This window comes from Formica exsecta, unplaced genomic scaffold (assembly GCF_003651465.1).
Source record: "Formica exsecta isolate Colony F162 unplaced genomic scaffold, ASM365146v1 scaffold122, whole genome shotgun sequence".
Classification (NCBI taxonomy): domain Eukaryota; kingdom Metazoa; phylum Arthropoda; class Insecta; order Hymenoptera; family Formicidae; genus Formica; species Formica exsecta.
Genome location: NW_021848556.1, coordinates 3,523,572 through 3,542,599, shown reverse-complemented (window position 1 = coordinate 3,542,599; position 19,028 = coordinate 3,523,572). Strand labels below are relative to the sequence as shown.

At 38.0% G+C, this 19,028-nt stretch overlaps 1 protein-coding gene across 1 annotated transcript in view; it reads left to right on the top strand.

Annotated features, from left to right (window-relative positions):
• LOC115244634 (Krueppel-like factor 3) overlaps positions 1–19,028 on the top strand; it is a 329,364-nt gene that overhangs the window by 146,034 nt on the left and 164,302 nt on the right. The window contains exon 4 of the mRNA XM_029822446.1: positions 11,075–11,246. Within this exon, the coding sequence (XP_029678306.1) occupies positions 11,075–11,246 (172 nt within the window). The remainder of the gene's footprint in view (positions 1–11,074; positions 11,247–19,028) is intronic.

Below are 19,028 nucleotides of genomic sequence, written 5' to 3'. Positions count from 1 at the left end.
AATGGTGTGACGTATTACGTCTTCCAGGGAACTCGATGATGGAACGGTTACCGTGATACTCCTGAATAGATTTTGCTTGCCCGAGATATATGCATGAGAAAAAGAAAGAAAGTTTAAGCCCGTGAAGAGAGAGGAGATAAAAATCGATCAGGCATTGCGCGATAGACCGTCTAAGGCTTATGATCGATAATGCGTTTATTGTTACTTATTTAATAAAGGGCTTTCAATTAAGTTGTGAGGTATGAGAATCCTTTCATAATAAATAGTGGTAGATAGTAGATTTACGAGGCCATCCGTGGAACGCATTGGTGCTGCTCGATGATTTTGTAAAAAAAGATATAGAGAATCGAAATGAAAACAGCACGTTGCCAGTCGAAATATAATCGAATCTAATTGATTCTGTTATTATCTTTTTTTGTCTTGTACGAAACCGCATCTCCGATGGAGGTCTCTCGAAACTTGCCACAACTGTTAGAAATTAATTTTGTACAAATTACATTTAAAAAAAAGATATTTTGAATCATGCAGAGATGTAACTTTTCCATGACGGATACAATAGCTGTAATTTAATATTTAATGATAGTATTATTTATAGGATTATAATCACAATATATCACTTTCTTATAATTTTCTGCAACAGTAATGTTACATCTGACGAGCGCATAAGTGTAATTATAATTAATACGTTTTATTATCGGTGCGTCAACATAATCGAGGTTCATTAAAGCACACAAGTAATCACGAGGCATAATAGAAACGAAATAAAATATCTTGTAACTCGAATTTCAAATTGTTTCACGAGAGTTGATTGTCAATATAATCGATGAGAACAATCTCGTTAAGTACCGATAACAACATAGTTACGTTCGTCTGTTATTGACAATATATATTACGATTAATAATAGTATTAGACACGTTCGTGAGTTACGATTTAATTATCATCAGGAAAGCTGAACGTTCATCGGGAAATACAACACGAAACGCGTTTGGACACCGTGTAATCGTTGTTTGAATAAACAACTTGATCGTTTAAATTCGAAACATCAATATCGAAACGAAGAAAATTTCTTTCGATCGCACTAAATCGATTACATAGGCACGAAGAAATTAAGATATCTCATAAAGAACCATGATGATAGTTTGATTTATTAATTTGTTATTATAAAGGTTTTTTATATTAGAACAATTTATTATTTTAATTTAATCAACGTCTTTATTAGTAAAATATACATTTTATTAAAATAATTAAAATCGAATATAGTTTATAGTCTTAAAATATTTTTGCAAAATACTTTTCTTGTCGATCCTCGACAGTCTAATAAAAAAATATCCGCGTATTAACTAAAAGAATGACATGTCATATTATCGCAACACTAACATTAAAAAAAAAGGACGAAGTTAAAAGGATGGATGATCTCACGAAAAAAAAATAAATTCCGATGGTGTCGCGATTAGTCGAGGATTACGCCAAAGACGCGATGAAATCTTAATTACTTCCGATGTATCGTGCGTCGAAATAGTTATATAAACCGTCGATAGGATCGCTTAGCATTATCCGGAGTGTGGACGAGCTTCGAGCGAGCGAAATAATCATCGAAAATCGGGCGTCAGGTGTATCGCCTATCGACTTTATTCCGCCGGCTATTTCTCCGTATCGAATCGGACGCGCTAAGTTTCTGAAACGATAATGACGCGGAACCGGTTCTTTCCTTTTTCTTTTTTTTGGGGTGAGGAAGGGGGGCTCGGTTGGTGACGAGCGAGAGGAGGGGTGAGAGGGGAAGGATAAAGGAGGACGATACGCGGCGCCTTATTTCTCTCCGCTCCCGACCGAGCTGGCTGCGATTAAGGGGCGGCAATATTTTCGCGGCGACGCTCGTTAACATCAATAAACCACCGATATACCGTTAATGAACCAATAATTAGTTGACGGATAATGAAGTCGGCTACCTGGTGCGGATTAACTCGGCGACTCGTGTGCCACCGTGGGGAGGAAACTCGTGAACGCAGCCGGTAGCCGAATGGTTTCTCGAATATATCATCGACATTTCTCTTTCTCCTTTTTTCTCTCTTGTGCCTAAAACGCATTATGCTTGCTTACATATAATATATTTGCTCGTGGCATATTTTCTGAAAAGCAACCACTTCGAATGACAAATACAAACGTTTCGTGACTATCATTTCTTGCTATCGACTTTTGCTACGATCGGCATAATATTTTTTACTTGTATATTTTAAATAAATCGATTTTTGTGACTAGCTTTTCTTCTTACTATATTTCTATTTTATATCTACATATATGAATTAACAAGTTGATCATTTTTACTCTGTGGAATTGAAGAAAAAGAAATTTTATATATGTGCTATAGATCTTATTATTTCTTTCAAACACGCAGAAATATGATATTTTTATTTCAATTTTATTTTATTATATGCGATGGAAAGTTTGCCATTATGGATTTAATATCGTATTCACGACGAAAAAATAAATATAATTCCATTACCGTACTGTTTCTCAATGCGAGTTATTATATGTTCTCTCGCGACTCTTCTTTTTCTCTCTCTCTTCTCGAATAGACGCATCTGGTATGCCAAGAGGGCTTTCGACTCATAAAAGCTTGCGTGCACGCCCAAGCGCATCTCTCGAGAAAGAGAATCCGAGTGCCATGCCTATTCATACGTCCGTGCGTCATAATGCGTTTGCCACGCATGTGTGGGTGAGAACTCGCGCAGAAATATTTCGTTCGACGCTTCCTGCTAATCAATTCAATGACATCTTTGAGCGTCGAGATGCGCATCGAGCGCGTACGCTTCGTGACGTGTATATGTGTATATAAGAATAAGTCGATCTGCACCGCACCGCGCGAAAAACTGCAATCTAGAGCGTGAAGGATCTTTCTCTTCTTCCCTCTCACATTTCCCGCGATCGTTAGTCGCGATAAATTGCGACGGTTATGTTTCGAGAGTATACATATATAGGAGGATGCAATTTTCGAATTATAAATCATCGCAACATGATTCAGTTAATTTGATTCGTTGCTGCTGAAATTGATTACTCCAGGTTTGATATATATCACAATAAATTTCAATTTATAACATATTGAAAGGCCACGAATGTGCTATATTAAAGATGTATCTTTGTGTAAGAAGCTTTGATGTGTACAATTCGCGATGTCGATTCATAAACGATCAATTAATCCAGTATTATCATTAATCCCATACTATAAATTACGAAGTTGATTCGCTATTACTTAATTAATTAGAATTAAGACCAATAATTTCTTACGTTACGATCGCATATATTTAATCGTTCATTATTTAATTGGCGTACACATACATCGCAATAATTTTTATATAAATTACGGTGGCATTTTAAAATAAATAATTGCATTTACGCGCATATTTGAATATACCTGTAACGGGTAAATGTTTCGTGAAAACGCGTTATCTCCGGACGGCGTGAAATCGAATTTGAATAGTGGATATTGGTAAATTGGTACAATCCTGATGCATTCGTGGATATGGCCTCGCGCGCTAAATTTATCTCCACACTTGAGCGACGTTTATAACGGTGACCGCGCCATTTCCATTCTTTTTATTCTTTCGCCAGACAGATGCAATTAGTCGGATACGTTCTAAGCCGCAATTTTTTCTTCAACGTCGCGACTTTCACCAATACAGCTGCGTCGCGTTGCAGCAAATTCATCCCAAAGGCATCTTTATTGCACGGTATATTCATACTAAGCATAATATCTCAGCGCGCGAATGGCGCGTATAATCAATGACATCTTTACGAGGTGCACGATAAGCCCGCGAATTCAGTAAGGAGGCGACACGAAAGGAGGGAAGGATAGAAGAAGAAAAAAGTAGTGAAGAAACATCGAAGAAGATGTAGCCAGCGACGGATTGGCAGACAAGACCATATGAAAAGCCAGTCGCAGCACACACATATATAGTACATTTCTAAATATTTTAAAATAAATCGCTCTTTTTCTAGTTTTTTATTAAAAAATATTAAATAATGTTTTAGTATTTTTTTATGATACAGAAATTAAATGTTAATTAATTAATTTATTTTTTGTTTTTGTGTATATTTTATCCAAGAATTATTTCTATATATGAACAATAAAAAATTCGAAATAAATAGTTAATATCTCGACATAATAATACATTTCTCAATAATTTGGCGCAATCAATTTGAAAAATTGTAAATTAATAGAGTTTAAGCTAAAGTTTTGTGTGTAAAATTTTATTATTCTTCTTAATCCAAATTTACTTTCTTAATTTACATAAGCTTCATATTGCATTCATAAATTTGCCGGATTTTAAATTTTAAATTTTCACCACCGGTTCTGATAAATCTGGTGCATCCGATCCTGGCGGACAGGCAGAGGCGCAAAGTCGAAGAGACAACAGGGAGTGTCTCTCATGCTGCTGCATGATAAATCCGCTGCGGCTTAATTCGCATCAGCTGTAACATCGCCCGGAATTCTTTCCCGCGACTGATGCGCTCGAGCGCTCTCGGCCCGCCCGACTGACTGGATCCCCTTCGTTCGTCTTTCTTTCTTCGTCTGGCCCCACGCCTCCTGCTCGTTGCACTTCTTCTTGGTGCTGCACTTTGCCTTTATGGGACTCGGCATCAACGGACCGCGATGATGTCACGGGGCGTGTCTCGCACCGTGAAACGTGCGCGAGATTCTTTTCGTCGGCGAGAGCATTCGTAGATGCGAGAGATGCAAACGGCAAATGCGCTCTTTCATTGAATACTCGTTGGATACTCTTATCAAATAATTAGTCGGTTCTAAGTAATACGATATCGCTTTAGTCCATCTATAATAAATCTTGGGATTTTTTATTATTTAAGAATGAAATACGAGGATTATTTCAATATTTTTTTTATTTATACGAAAAAAATGGGAATGAAAGAAGGAATTGATATTTGATTTATATATCAAATCAATTTTCTAGAATATTTCTTCTTGCTAGAGATAGTGACTGTGACTATATCATTTATTTCATTTGCTGATAAATTATATTTTTAAATATCAGTCTTACAAAAAATAGTGGAACTTCTAAATATAACATGCAGAGACCGAGGAGAGAAATTATGTATATCTCGCAAGATAACTCTGGCCAAGTGTGATAATACATAATCCATTGAATGAGTGGATTTGATTGTAGCGTAATACGCGTGTGCGTAATATGGGTGACTACACATTTACATACGATCGACCACCGTCAAAGTCCGATGATAATTGAATTCGTTCACGTGCGATCGATTCGGATGATGCCATCTCTTCGCAGATATCACAAAAAAAAAAACAAATTAATTAAAAATGAAAAGCTGGATTATATACAGATACTCGAAGCATACGAGGAAAAAAAATCGCGAACAATCCGGTTGTGATGGAAATGTCAAGTCTCGTGGCATCTTGAATTAACGCTTTCGGGAATCGAGCGATTCTCTCCCTCTCTTTTCTACCTATTCAGTTCACAACTAATGAGATCTGCCGTTGCCAAATAAAGGTTCGTCTCGTTTCGGCGGTGTCATGAACCATTTTCCTTTCTCGAGTCGAATTGAGCCGTCGAAATGGCGATTTCCATCTTGATTGACAGCTTCGTAATTTCCTCTCTTCGTCGAGGGAGAATAAATACGATAATTCGTCGAAATCATCGAGCTCGCGTCGCAGCCACTTTAATTGGCACGACGGCGGCGGTCGTTTGGATCCACGATATGCTTGCGCACCTCGCGTTACGCTCGCACGCGGGACATTTTTTACGTTATAACCATGAATGACAAAAATGTTGTTATTCCATATTACGCGGAAGCGGCGAGAGTTCATTGGAGAGTTCTCGGCGGTCCCCCGAGCAGCAAAAAATATCTGGCACATGAAGGGGACGTGTATATAAAGCGAAAAATATATAGGTATGCGAAGGGGAGGAAGAGAAGGAGAACATTCTACCTTTCGGTAAAGGCTGTTGTGCGCGGATGCGCGTCGAATAAACAAGTATATATAATGTCGCGCTCTCCAAAGGTCGCTGCACCCGGTGTGCAGCCGGTTAATTTGGCCGATCTCGATTAGCCGCGGGGCGTACCGAGAGGACAGATTTATCCGCGTCCGATCGCGGGACGATAATGAACTGGCCGAGGAAAGACCGTTCGGCAACTGAGAGACACGTACTCGCTCGTCGCTCGTCGCAGTGATATATGAAAGGCACCACGGGCTGTTAAAAGCAGCCCGTAAAAGGACCGAGCTCCGAATTCGGGGTGACGGACATATGAGCGAAGAGGGTAAAAAATGACTTCCCCGTGTAAAAATAATGTCTCATTCGAGCAGTAATATAGAAAGAAACGCAACGTTGTAATATATAATCCGTATAATAAGCTTGGCTTACGGTACTTTCAAGCGAAATATTAATTTCGTCGAAATATTAAATGTCTGGAGAGAGACACGATTATTTATAAAATATAAGAAATTAGCAAAAGTGTGGCACGATGCTCCGGTTGGATGTGGTTGACCTATTAATTTACTAATTTTAAAATTACTCCATAAACACCTTATATCCGGGTAATGTCTACATTGGCGCTAATCTCACACGCGCTGTCGAGGCGCGCTGCATCGCGATTGCAATAAAAAGAAACCGTGTATAATATGTAATAGGCCTATCTCGGTAATAACTCGGCAGTTACTTCGGCCACGGTAGATCTTACCGATAATTTCGAAGACAAAGCGCCACATATGCGCCATAGTTTGACCGGTCTATGAGTCTACATTACATACACGCGAGGATCTCGTGAGGAAGAGCGAGAAGATTCGCGCAAACATGACACCATCTCTGACAAGAAAATGCTAACATCTAGAATGATCCTTTCATACTCTGATGCATAACCTCTGCCATTATGCCTTACGGAAACGACATAATTAACGTCGCTATGTTTATCAAGAAATCATTATTGGAATTTAATGGGGCGAGAGAGTGTGTGTGCATACGCCGGAAATAGATTAACGTCGACGGTGATCTAATTCGTTGATAGACACGTCCGACAAGATGTTATAAAATAGAAAACGCAAAATACTTGATCAAAAAATAGGAGTAATAATAAGCACACGTACAAAAAAAAAACATGAAACTAATACGGTAGACATTGATTAATTGATCGATTAAATATAGAATATAATGTTAAAAATAATATTAAAAATATATTAATTTTCAATATGAATGCGCTGTATGTTCAATTTACAAAATTGATTCTTATTTCTAAAATATTGGAAATACTATTGAGTTGTCATTTTATTAAACGTTTATCAATGAACGAGAAATTTTACAGAATTGATGCGCAAACATTACATTCAATTCATTCAATGCTATTATTGACACTAGCTTTTTTCTGAGCACATTTAATCAGATGAATTGCTTCGCGAGAAATTAGATTGTAATATCTTTTTAATAACGTTTTTTTTTATTTTTTAATTATCTTGTTTTTATTTATTTATATCTATAATTTTATAATTCTTTTCTCTTTTTCATTTTATAAATCAATGTTTGATTTATATGTATATCTAAATTTAATATGTTAAATGTATTATTTTACATATGTTTATTTTTCTACACTATTTAATTATTCTCCGAAGGCATAAATTCTAGAATGTCCACAAACTGTTCTATTTATCTTATTTTTGTTTACCTCTCCTCCCTTTACCTTCGATTGCTTCGGGAAGGTTGTAAACTACGCAGATCATCGTGTGCCGTGGAATAACAAAGTCGGCGATGCGGCATCGATCGCACATCGACCATCTTTACCCCGGAACATTTGTAGTAATTAAATTAATTCCGCCGGGACTCTCGTCTCTGGTCTCGTGGATTGCCCAACGAATGATTGATGAACGTTACATTCTCATTACGGGCCGCTACTGTGAGAACACACGTAATACATAGGTAAGAGCACGCCCAACTATATTACGGTTATATACGCTTATTTAGACATACAGGGGTACATATATGTATCCTTACGTACGTCCCTCGCGGTGCGTAGACTGGAATCATTAAGAACAGTTTACTCGGTCTTTCATTAGTCATCGACGATTTAATGCGTTTGATTTTAACCATCGACGGACTACCGATCATCTTTCCATATATCTTTTTTTTTTCGCACACATCAAGTGCATTTCATGCAGTTTGTTCGATGATCGTTCTCAGCTTTGCTCTTCCGCTTAACAGCAATTGGGTTCGTTAAAATTTATTATAGTTTATAATTATTTATTGCCCAACACGGATTATATACACAATTTATGACGGATTATTGTCGCGTGCTTTATATTTAGATTTAATTATTTATTTTATCACTGCGTCATATAAAGGCGGCTACGCCGCTTTTAACCCACGTGACGCGCATATTTTTTTGCGACTTTTATTGCACAGCCGAAAAATACATTCGTCATGTTCGTCGTCTTGCTCATCTCACGACGACTCATGAATAACAAATGCACGTATTGCGATTTCCAGAAATCAGAACTCCGCGTGTTTCGCGTGCCGAGTGCTTTTACTTTCGGAATCGACGAAACCGCGATTTTGGTATGTCATAAGAAACGGCAAGCATGTCTTGTTTTTGCTGCTTGCGTATTTTATTCGCAACGTCATTTAGAACAAGGTACATATATTAACTATTTGCCATCAACGTTTCGAAACGTCGACATATCTAAAAGCAAACGAAAATCACACTCAAGAACGTTTGTTTTTGCGAAAGTTTAATTCTTTAATAAGGTTGTGACGGAAGCAACGCGATAGACATATGCGGATATCTATCCTAAATTATTTAAAAATATATAAGTATAAATATATCTTGATACATACGTTTAACATTATTAAATATCTTGATACAATTGAATTTTAAATTAAAATTATATTAAACCAGAATGTTTTAATTCTTTATCAACTCAAAATTAATTTACAGTTTTACATATTCCTCAACTATTCAAAAAAAAATATCAAAAGCGAAAAATGATGAATGCCATATGATGCTGAGATAACGGGAACCGTGGTTTTTTAGGTTTTAATTTTTTTTATAATACATGTTTGCGTAACGCGATGAATTGTAAAGTCTTTTGTTCATCGGATGTTACTTCGCTGAACGTTGCAATTTTACTATGATTTGAATAGCCCCCTTCTTTGAAAGCACCGGTAAACTCCGTTATAAATTATTGCTAGGAGCGTAATGCGCGCGGATGTGTTACGTGTAATTTGTTAATCGCGCTACGGTGTTACAGTTACACTCACCGCCGGTGTAACCGTCGGTCGTTCGAAGAGTTGCGCTATTAGCGTTGTATCGTGTTTCATGACACGAACCATTTGTTTGATCCTATGACGGGGGTATACGGCGCGCGGACAAGAGGCGAGCTTTTCATTGTCGACGTGAGCACGAGTATTCCCACGTTTTGTCAAGAGATTGTTGCCGGGGAAACAATCGCGCTATACTGTAAATCTGATCTGCCCCACGATTGTTTCGGAAATTCGATATTGATGCGAACGCGCGATCGATCACTAGCCATTACAAAATGATACTCTTTTGATACGGCTAGAAGAATCGTCCCTTCTTTTTTCCTCGCATTGTATTATTTTATATTGAATATCATTTTCTATTAATTTTATTTTCTCTTTTTTGGTACTTTGACTTTTTTTACTTTCTCTCTTTTTTCACATTTTAATAAAATTTTAAAAATTTGATTTATATAATTGCTCTTTTTTTCTTTTTATTAATTTATTTTACGCATATGATAATTATTATATATATATTAAATCTCTAAAAATTTTTTTAAAAAGTACACATTAACATATCCCCAACATATCTCGATATAATTGATAATATAATTGATATATAATTGATAATACTTTTATTCCCGATGTATAAAATAACATCATATATATTATACTATTTGTGAAATCAGAAGTATTGCTACCGTGCAATCGTCTCGCTTTCGATATCGATGGCGCTCATCCAATTGGATCGCAAACTATGAGAATTGGTTCCTTCGCGTGATTGACTATTAATTCCGTCGGTCATTAGACGATCGGAGGTGTGTCACAGAGAAATTAGACGGCGCAAGGTATACAAGCGACCGACAGTCTGAGGCCGGTCGAATCTCTCGTGGGAACTGGTCGTGATTAGTCTACGTCACTACCGACGCTAGTTATGCTAATTGCGCTTAAGCACTTTGGCCTGCTATCAGCATCGACTATTGAAACTGCCGCTGAGTAAGTCACGTACTAAGACTAGACCTTTGTCCGTTGATATTTCGCTTGTCGATATCGTGTGCGTAGCTTTCGGAAAAAAAATCACATATACTATATTTTAACTCGACGTTCTCGGATATGACAATCGGCGATGATGCGTGGGTGAAATTATACTCACGCAGCTTCTAAGTCTCAAATCGAATCCCACAGCTGGGCAAAATAATATCCGCGAAATTGCCACGTTGCAACGCTGTATTATACTAATATTCATTTACGCCAACACATCGCAACAGTTTGAAATACGTATAGGAGAATTAACTTAGAATGATTTAATATAAAATCATACTCAGATTACACTTTTCGTACCTTTCCTCAATATCAGTTAGAAAAGAGCGGGAACACCTACGCGAACGAATCGTTGACTCTCTAAAGCACACAATCATTTTAAAATACACATCTTATATTAGATAATGCGTATATAATAATTTGTAAGAAAATTGAGAAAGACCTTTGAGTGATTTTATATTCGATATTACCACAAAACATTTTTATTCAAGCATCAAGAATCTTTCGTTGCGAACAAAATATTTATATTATCCTTTATTATTGTAATTTATAGCTTATTATATATATTTGTATTCAGGTGTTGCATTGTGAAATGCATAGTAGGTCAAATATCATAACATTATATTTGCATATTTAATTAAATATTTATTCACATTTTTAAACCAACAAAATGTCACTTTGCGTTTCGAAAAAATTGTGCGCAAACATTTAAAAAATTGATAAATCATCAGACAATTAATTTTTTTCTGCGTATTGACGAGCATGTTTTCTTTTGTTGCAGGCGGCGGGACCGCCGGTGCAGCTGGAACCAGTGGACCTGTCCGTGAAAACTCCTGTGGTGTTGCAGGTGCCGCGGTACAGTCCGGCAGCGATAATTAACGCCGCCGCAAGAAGAGTGCCGTCACCTTCGACGACGCCCACGCCACCGCCGCCGCCGCTCTGCGCATCTACCGGTAAGCACCTAGACTCCATTACTACGAAAATTTATGTTAGGTTTCCTTTTGCCGTGTACATACACGCATACGGTTGGAATTTAAATCGAATCTTGCGACAGTGATACGCGATCACGGTATATTGCCCCTGGGAGTATAGCTCGAAAGAATGTATTTGCACTTGTTCGTCGACTCGCAGTCGCCTGGCAAGACGGAACTCTCGTTCATGACTATGTCATGATTGCGGTTTCCGTAATATGCGCTCGTGATACATTCGCTTTTTGTATATTTTACTCGATAAATTTGAAATCGGGATAATCACTTTCTACGGTTTGTGATTAATATTATGAACATTTTCCGCATACGCGTATCAAGTGTGTAATAAAAGCTAAGAATAGAAAGCCTTCGATTTGTAGCTATTCGAGTAATTTCTTATTTTTCTTATTAAAATCCATTTGGCTAATTTTTAATTTCTTCTAATTAATATCTATTCAATTAATTTATAAACGCGAAGACGTACACTTATCTGGCAATCGAGAGACGGGTTTCAAATTCCACGAATTTTACAAGGCAGCGAGATTCTATATTATAAACTACACATGTACAAAACTACTTATTGGCTGTCACTTTAATCGACTATATATACGCGCGTACATATATTTAACAACTTTAAGACGTATTTATACAATAATTGACTTTTAATAATTATTCAACATAAATCGTCCCCAAAACGAATGCATTGAACGATCAAGCTTGTATTTAATCACCTTATTAAACATGAATTATGCAATACAATTTAATTTCATAGATTTGACATTTTCAAACCACATTTTTTTCACTTAAAACTAATTATTTACAAACATAATCCATTTATACGCAATGCAATGAAAATGACGATTTTTTAAAATATTAAAATTAAACGCGAGATTTATTTTTCTCTGGCGTTTCAAAGCCATCGGCAAAAGCGAACCGTGTAATTTAGCCTTTACGCAGCCGCGTACAGGTGCGGCCAACCAGCATACAGGTGTAGATGCAGCACGCGCAGAAAACACTATACGGCACGAAGCTGTGGCCTCGACTCTCGCTTATGGATAAACCATAGAGAGATCCCCGGCGATATTGCGTTGCTTTATGGGTTAATTATGTTGGATTTTTTCTACATACCGCGCGCGGACGAGCCCGTTGATTGACTATTCTATGGAAAATCCATGCGCGCAATAGGCAACTCATATGTCGCGTACATGTCCGTATGCATACGTTTAAGGAATGACCTATGGATAATCGTTAAATTCCTCGTCGTTACTACTACGCGAAGTGATACTCGCAAATACTGGTGAATAAATTACGAATTTGTCCTGAGTACGTGAGTATTCAATAATTGATTGCCGAATGAAAATTTCTCTTTCTCTTTCATTATTAGATTCCAATTTAATAGAAATTGAATTATTCAAATCATTTCGGCGAATTTATTTTCTCTTTTTTTTCAACTATTTTTTACGTAAGTTTTGTTCTAATACAGGTTTATCTTAAAATTTAATTAGTGTAATATATTTGACATTAAAAATTAAAATTCAAAGAAGTTTCTTTTTTGTCCAATCATTTTTAATGACCTAAAATTCGACAAAGTATCTGAAAGAAAGAGAGATGCCGTGAACTTTTTTCGGAGAACCACCCGGACTTGCGTGCCGTAATTACGCGATACGAAATAATAATCCAAAGCGCGTAGACAGATGTTCGATCTGCCTTGAGGTCTCAAGGTCGATGCGTTCATCGCCGATTCGCCGGCGATTAAAGAAGCACGACGGAGAGAAATCTGGTCTCGTTGGCGGCTGCGAGAGTCGCCGCGGGCGGAGTTGCAGCGCGAGTATATGTGGAGAAAAAAAGAAAGAAAGAAGCCCGTTGAAATCATCTTAAAACGCCCGTAATCGTCTCGATAAAGAGAGTCGAACCGCAAAAAAGTCACTTTAGCGCGCGCGTTTTAGCGTGTCGGACGATGACGATGTGAGGCTCGATAGTTTAAACCGCAAAATCGTTCGCGCAGTTAGTTGTACGCGCCACGCCTCTTTTTTATCGCTCTATAAAAAAAAAAAGAAAAAATGAAGAAAAGAGGCAGTCGAGAGACGGCGAAAACACGACGGGAAAGAAACGCGGCGCCGAGACTAGCACGAGCGCGTTCGGGACTAAGCAACGTTCACTTCCATTTCTGGATTAATGATCACGCACACCTGCGCAAAGCGGAATCCGAATACGATTGGGGTCGCAACCCGTAGTCCTCGCCTGCGGGCCTCGTCGTCGTCGTGATCGTTGGTCGCATAGGTATAACCGGTAGCGAATAGGTAGGATTATTTTTATCGCGTGTTTACGCACCCGACTCTCTCTTTCTCTATCGCTCGCTCGTCGTGATCGATACTTTTACGCGAGCGAATCTCTCCGCGCGAAATTGTCTTCTTGGATTTTTTGATTTACACCGTTGGAAAGCGGTCGGTCGTTTTACCAGTGCGTTAATCCTTTCGCGCTTAATAGGTGCGTTTGTATTACAAAGAGAATAAACTCTGACAAACGCTTCATGAAGTGTGCGAGTAGGTTCGCGAATTATGTAAACACGATTGCTATTAAAAAGTAACCAGCGCGAGACCATTCATATACGGGATATCTGAGGCTCGATACTCTCCCAGACATTAATAACAGGCGCAGGAAACGAGATTGTGCAGCTTGGCGTTCCCAAGCGATACGATGTTGTAGCATGCTAATCTATGGAATGTTTTCGTTCGAGACACGCTTTCTTTTTAGCTATAGCTTTTCCGACAAGTAAAAGATTGCATATTAATGACATATTCGATTATGAATTTTACATTTTCTACAGAACTGCAGAGAGGTCGTACCACTTTTTTACATGGAAAAAAAAAAAAAAATTGATAAAAGCGAAAGATTTTATATATAACGCTTCGTGTCACCATGCGCGCACGAAAAGTCACGTCAGGTCAGGTTCAAAGACCTTTGCATTTTCTACAGAACTGCAGAGAGGTCGTACCACTTTTTTACATGGAAAAAAAAAAAAAAAAAATTGATAAAAGCGAAAGATTTGATATGTAACGCTTCGTGTCACCATGCGCGCACGAAAAGTCACGTCAGGTCAGGTTCAAAGACCTTTGTCTGGCCGAGTCCGGAACTCACTTTACCTTGTCATGCGTAAAAACGGCGGCATCGCGCTCGTGGCGATGTATCCGCGACACGTGACATTCCCCGCCGAGAGACGGAAACGGCGACTCTCGGTTAAATGTCGTTCAGGGAGACGCGGTCGGGAGTAGTCGGTGGTCGATGTTATACATCTTTCGTTCCCCAACATCGACATTCTATTGTTTTGCATCAAAAACTCCGCCGGCCGTGCCGCTGATCGCCCGCGGCGATATATAACGCAGAACGGATATTAAAGATCGCCGAGTTGCCTAGCCTTTTCCTCGACTCTCTCGCGTCCGCGATCGTAACTCGTCGTTCGGCCATGGCTATCGAAAAATTCCTATCGTGCGTGGACGCCATATACGCACCGCAGACACGAGTCTCGGTCGCGTATATCGCCGCTAAACCCGATCGTGTTCGACACCGCATTTCGCGAGTTTGATTCAATAAAATCGGACTGCTGGCAAAATTGATGGATGAGATTAAGGATATTTCATCGAGCGAGTAAAATTATTGGAATCTGTCAGAAGAGAAAACGCGTGTTTGTCATGATATAATACGTTCGACCTGTCAATCGCCTAGTTGTCTCGTTTATCAAGTCTCATAATCTATGGATATTTGCGTAAAAAGATGTATGTGTTTAGCTCTGTTTAATAAAATAATCCATTTGTAAAATCTATTACTAGCTTATTTCAATTTATATTAGCGTGTTATAATTAAAAAAGTTATTAAGTGACATATTCGTATGTAGCATAAACCGTTAAAGTTAAATAAAAGATATTTTCAAACAGTCGTACAAACGATAAGGCGAGTTTTACAACGTTTTAATTGCTTTTAACGCGAAATTGTCAAAACCCCAAATTGCGCCGACAACGGCGGAGGTCTTTATCCGTCCGCGGCAGTAAATAATTAGACAATCCGTGGGCGAATGAGCCTGAAATTAAGTCGTGTGGCGCGGTCCTTTGCACGAATTAACAGATGGACGTTAATTCCAACCGTTAAAAAGTACCGGAATTTCACGGAGAAAGTCAGCCGGATCTCGCATCTCGCCGGAGCTCGCATCTCGCCGGAGCTTTTCGTACATATAATTCACATCTGGGTGAGCAACGGCAATTGCAACCCGCAACTCTATCACCGTTTCTTTCACGGTTTTAAACGGAGGAGAGAAAGATGACGGATAGCGGGCCGTCCCGTTGGGAGTCGGCTTAAACCGACGCTCCCAGAGTTTGATTGTCTTTGATTAATTACTCATGCTGTTTCTCGGCCGGCGGAAGCCGACGGGTAGCAATCTAGATAATGCGTAACCGTATTAAAACGAGCCCGACGTAATCTTTTGGTTTTTTAAGGCAAAAAAGAAACACAGTCGATAGCAAGAAGATGGTGAAAGATTGTTTGCTTCCTTCGATTGACGTGTCATCCCGTTGTTCGGATGATCCGTAATTTATAATTCTAAGCGGAATTTTTTATGCAAAACGCACATAATTTTATGAAGATTGTGATTATCGCTCTTGATCACTATCTGCTTGATATTTGCCGAGAGATGGCTTGTAGGGGATCGTTGAAGTAGTTCCGCGATAAACACTATAATTAACGACACATTGAGATTAAGCGTTATTCGATTACGCGGATTAAATGTCTATTGAATGACGGGATTGTTAGACGCCCACGTGGGAACGACACCCGCTTATTCGGATAATAATGATGCAGTCTCTTTCGCGAATGATTAAAGGATAAACGAGAAGACGGGCAGGCAAGCGGCGTTCATGCCGACTCGAAGAGCGACAGAGAGACAGCATACATATACACAGACGTTATCGTAATAAATTATTCTTATCAGAAACCGGGTGCAAGCTAGAGGCGTGTTTCGCTGTCCGAGATAAATCCTAGTTGAATGATAAAACGATCGAGCCGCTATTACGGCGAATGGGAACAGACGTATCGTGTCGCTAGATGTCATGGATAATTCATGGCGTCTCGTACGAACATTATGGACCAGTGTGTCACATTACTTAAGAACGATAACGCTTCATAGAAATTGTAACAAGTTAATAATATCTATATCAATCAAATATTAATAAAAATGTTATAATAATAATTTATTTTCTTTAGAGTTGTAACGATAATGTCAAATAGAAACATAGATAAAAATTATAACATATAAATCTCTCATTTTAAGCATAATTAACTATATAATTAATTATATAATTCATATACATATTACTCATTATTTTTTTTATTTGAATTATACAGAGATCTGTTTTTAGAGATATACATATATTATTACTACTTTGACTTCGGTAATCATCTGCGATCCGAGGCAGGTGCACGGTTTAGCTATCGACGACGATCGAGATAAATCCCTCGCTGAATGGCGAAACGATGATCGAGAATGGTGGTCGGACTGGTAGTAAGACCGGTAGCGATAGGCGGTGGTCATATCGCGCTCGAAGCATTGGGCGATAGGATCTTAGATGTTCTCGCTCTTGTGCGCGTTCCGTATGAATACTTGCACGCACAGATACCATTGAATAATTGTGCATAGATGTACATGGACGTTTGTATTTTATCACGCACATATGTCTTTCGTCTGTTCATGAGGAAACGCGTACCTTATTTCCTTAATTCTCTCCGTATTAATATGAAACGCGATATGTTCCACAATTGACATTATCTTGAGTTGAGGTTGACATTTGAGATATCGTTTTTATGAAACATTTTGTAGGATTAAATTCTATTCTAAGTTTTTATGTATTATTCCAAGTTTTTTTTATATATTATATAATTAAATTTTTATAATAATTATTATTGATGCTGTAAAACTAATACTATATTAATTAAAAAGAAAAGCGGCAGCATTTCTCATAAGCATCATCAATTTTTCAGAAAGAATTATTTTATGAAACTCTTGTCAGTCCGTCACAATCTAAAAATAACAACTATCATCGCGTATTTAATTTTCGCCAATTACGCGCGTCACTTGCCTTTTATTAGTCAGCCTGTTTCAAATTAATATTTGTCCTAGAAACCGAACAATGCTAGCGCCGATTTGTCAGCCCCGCCTATTATGTGTAATCGATCGATCTTCGCGATCGGTCCCGGGGTGGAGGCGCGAGAATTGACGGGAAAGTTTGTAAGAGCCACAGCGAAATGGTGTAACGACTGATCGAACGATGGCAGAGAAGAGTTTCTCGGTTCGACTTTGAGAGGGACCGGCGCGAGGGAAATCTTTAAACCCGTTTACGCTTTTATATAACGCCGACGTTACGTTGCGCCATCTCTTTGTCCTCGTCACGGTGTAAACAATTTCTCGGTACCGTTGTTCATTCCCGCCCGAACTGCTTCTCCTTCTGTTGATCCTCTTTTTGAGCGCCTAAACTCGCCGGTGTATAAGGCATCTTTAGAAACGCGTCTAATCGGGGAAAGAATAGTCTCAATGTTGAACAAATTATATATTTTTGAAAACGAATCTATAAAAATTTATGAATTTAGACTTACAATTGTCAAGTGACATATGACATCCAAGAATAATTTTTCTCAAAAATATTTATTAATTAATGAGAATTATCAAATTACAAATTGGCAAACTATGTGATAAGACTAATGCAAAATTAAACAACGCTCTTCTGCCAAAATCTGATATATTAAATATTATATATTAAATAATTTATCAATTTTATAATTATAGATCGGAAAGAGAATATAAGACATAAAATTGATCTCTCTTTAATATCTTTTTTATTATATTTTCATTAAAAGCTTCCAAAATTTGTATTAGCTATATATCATTTATAATTAAATATTTACGATGAATGCGGTTTTTATATCACTCAAACAAACCTCAAAATCAGATACGGCTGTATTTATTAAATGTTTGATAAAAATACGAGCCTTCGAATCACTTCGAATCAAATTAATATGCGGATAAGAGATCCTGCGAGTTGGAGCGTCGTTAAAAAGAATCACAAACAAACCGATCAATCGGTGTCAAAGACTTCGATTCAATATGTAAATATGCTAGCAACAGAGAATGCTCTTATCGCGAATACGTAATAATATCACTATCTGCATACTCGGATACTATGAGATGTGTAGTGCAATATCAATTCTGCTCATTGTGTTGTGATTACTTAAAATAAACGCGGAAAGTTTTATCTTTTTTATACACTTTTTTTCTGTTCTTAGAGAGAGATACCGGTCGAACATTTTATAGCAATTTGCAGCGCGTGTAGAGAAATTAATAGTACTATCTGTGAATCGTAAACGCGTTTTTTTCCACGGCTTTAATTCGCCGAAAGCGACGCATCAGATAAAAGATGGTCGGCAACAAGCGGTATACTTTCGAAAAAATTATAGACGGTCGAATTTCGGACGAATTGGGTCGCCGGATAGAGAGCTTAATGCCGCTGATGGGATAATGTTGCCCGCGAAGTGTCAGTATCCTTGACGTGCCCCCAGATCTAGAAAGTCTCATCATGGTTGATTAGCAAAATTGAAACGTGCTTATTGCTGCTGCGCATCGTCCACACCTGCGATACGAGAGCGAGAAATAACGTAAATCGATAAAATTCGCAATATAAATAAATTTTTCTCTAAAAGGTTTCCGTGCTCACGATCTTTTATTTCGAA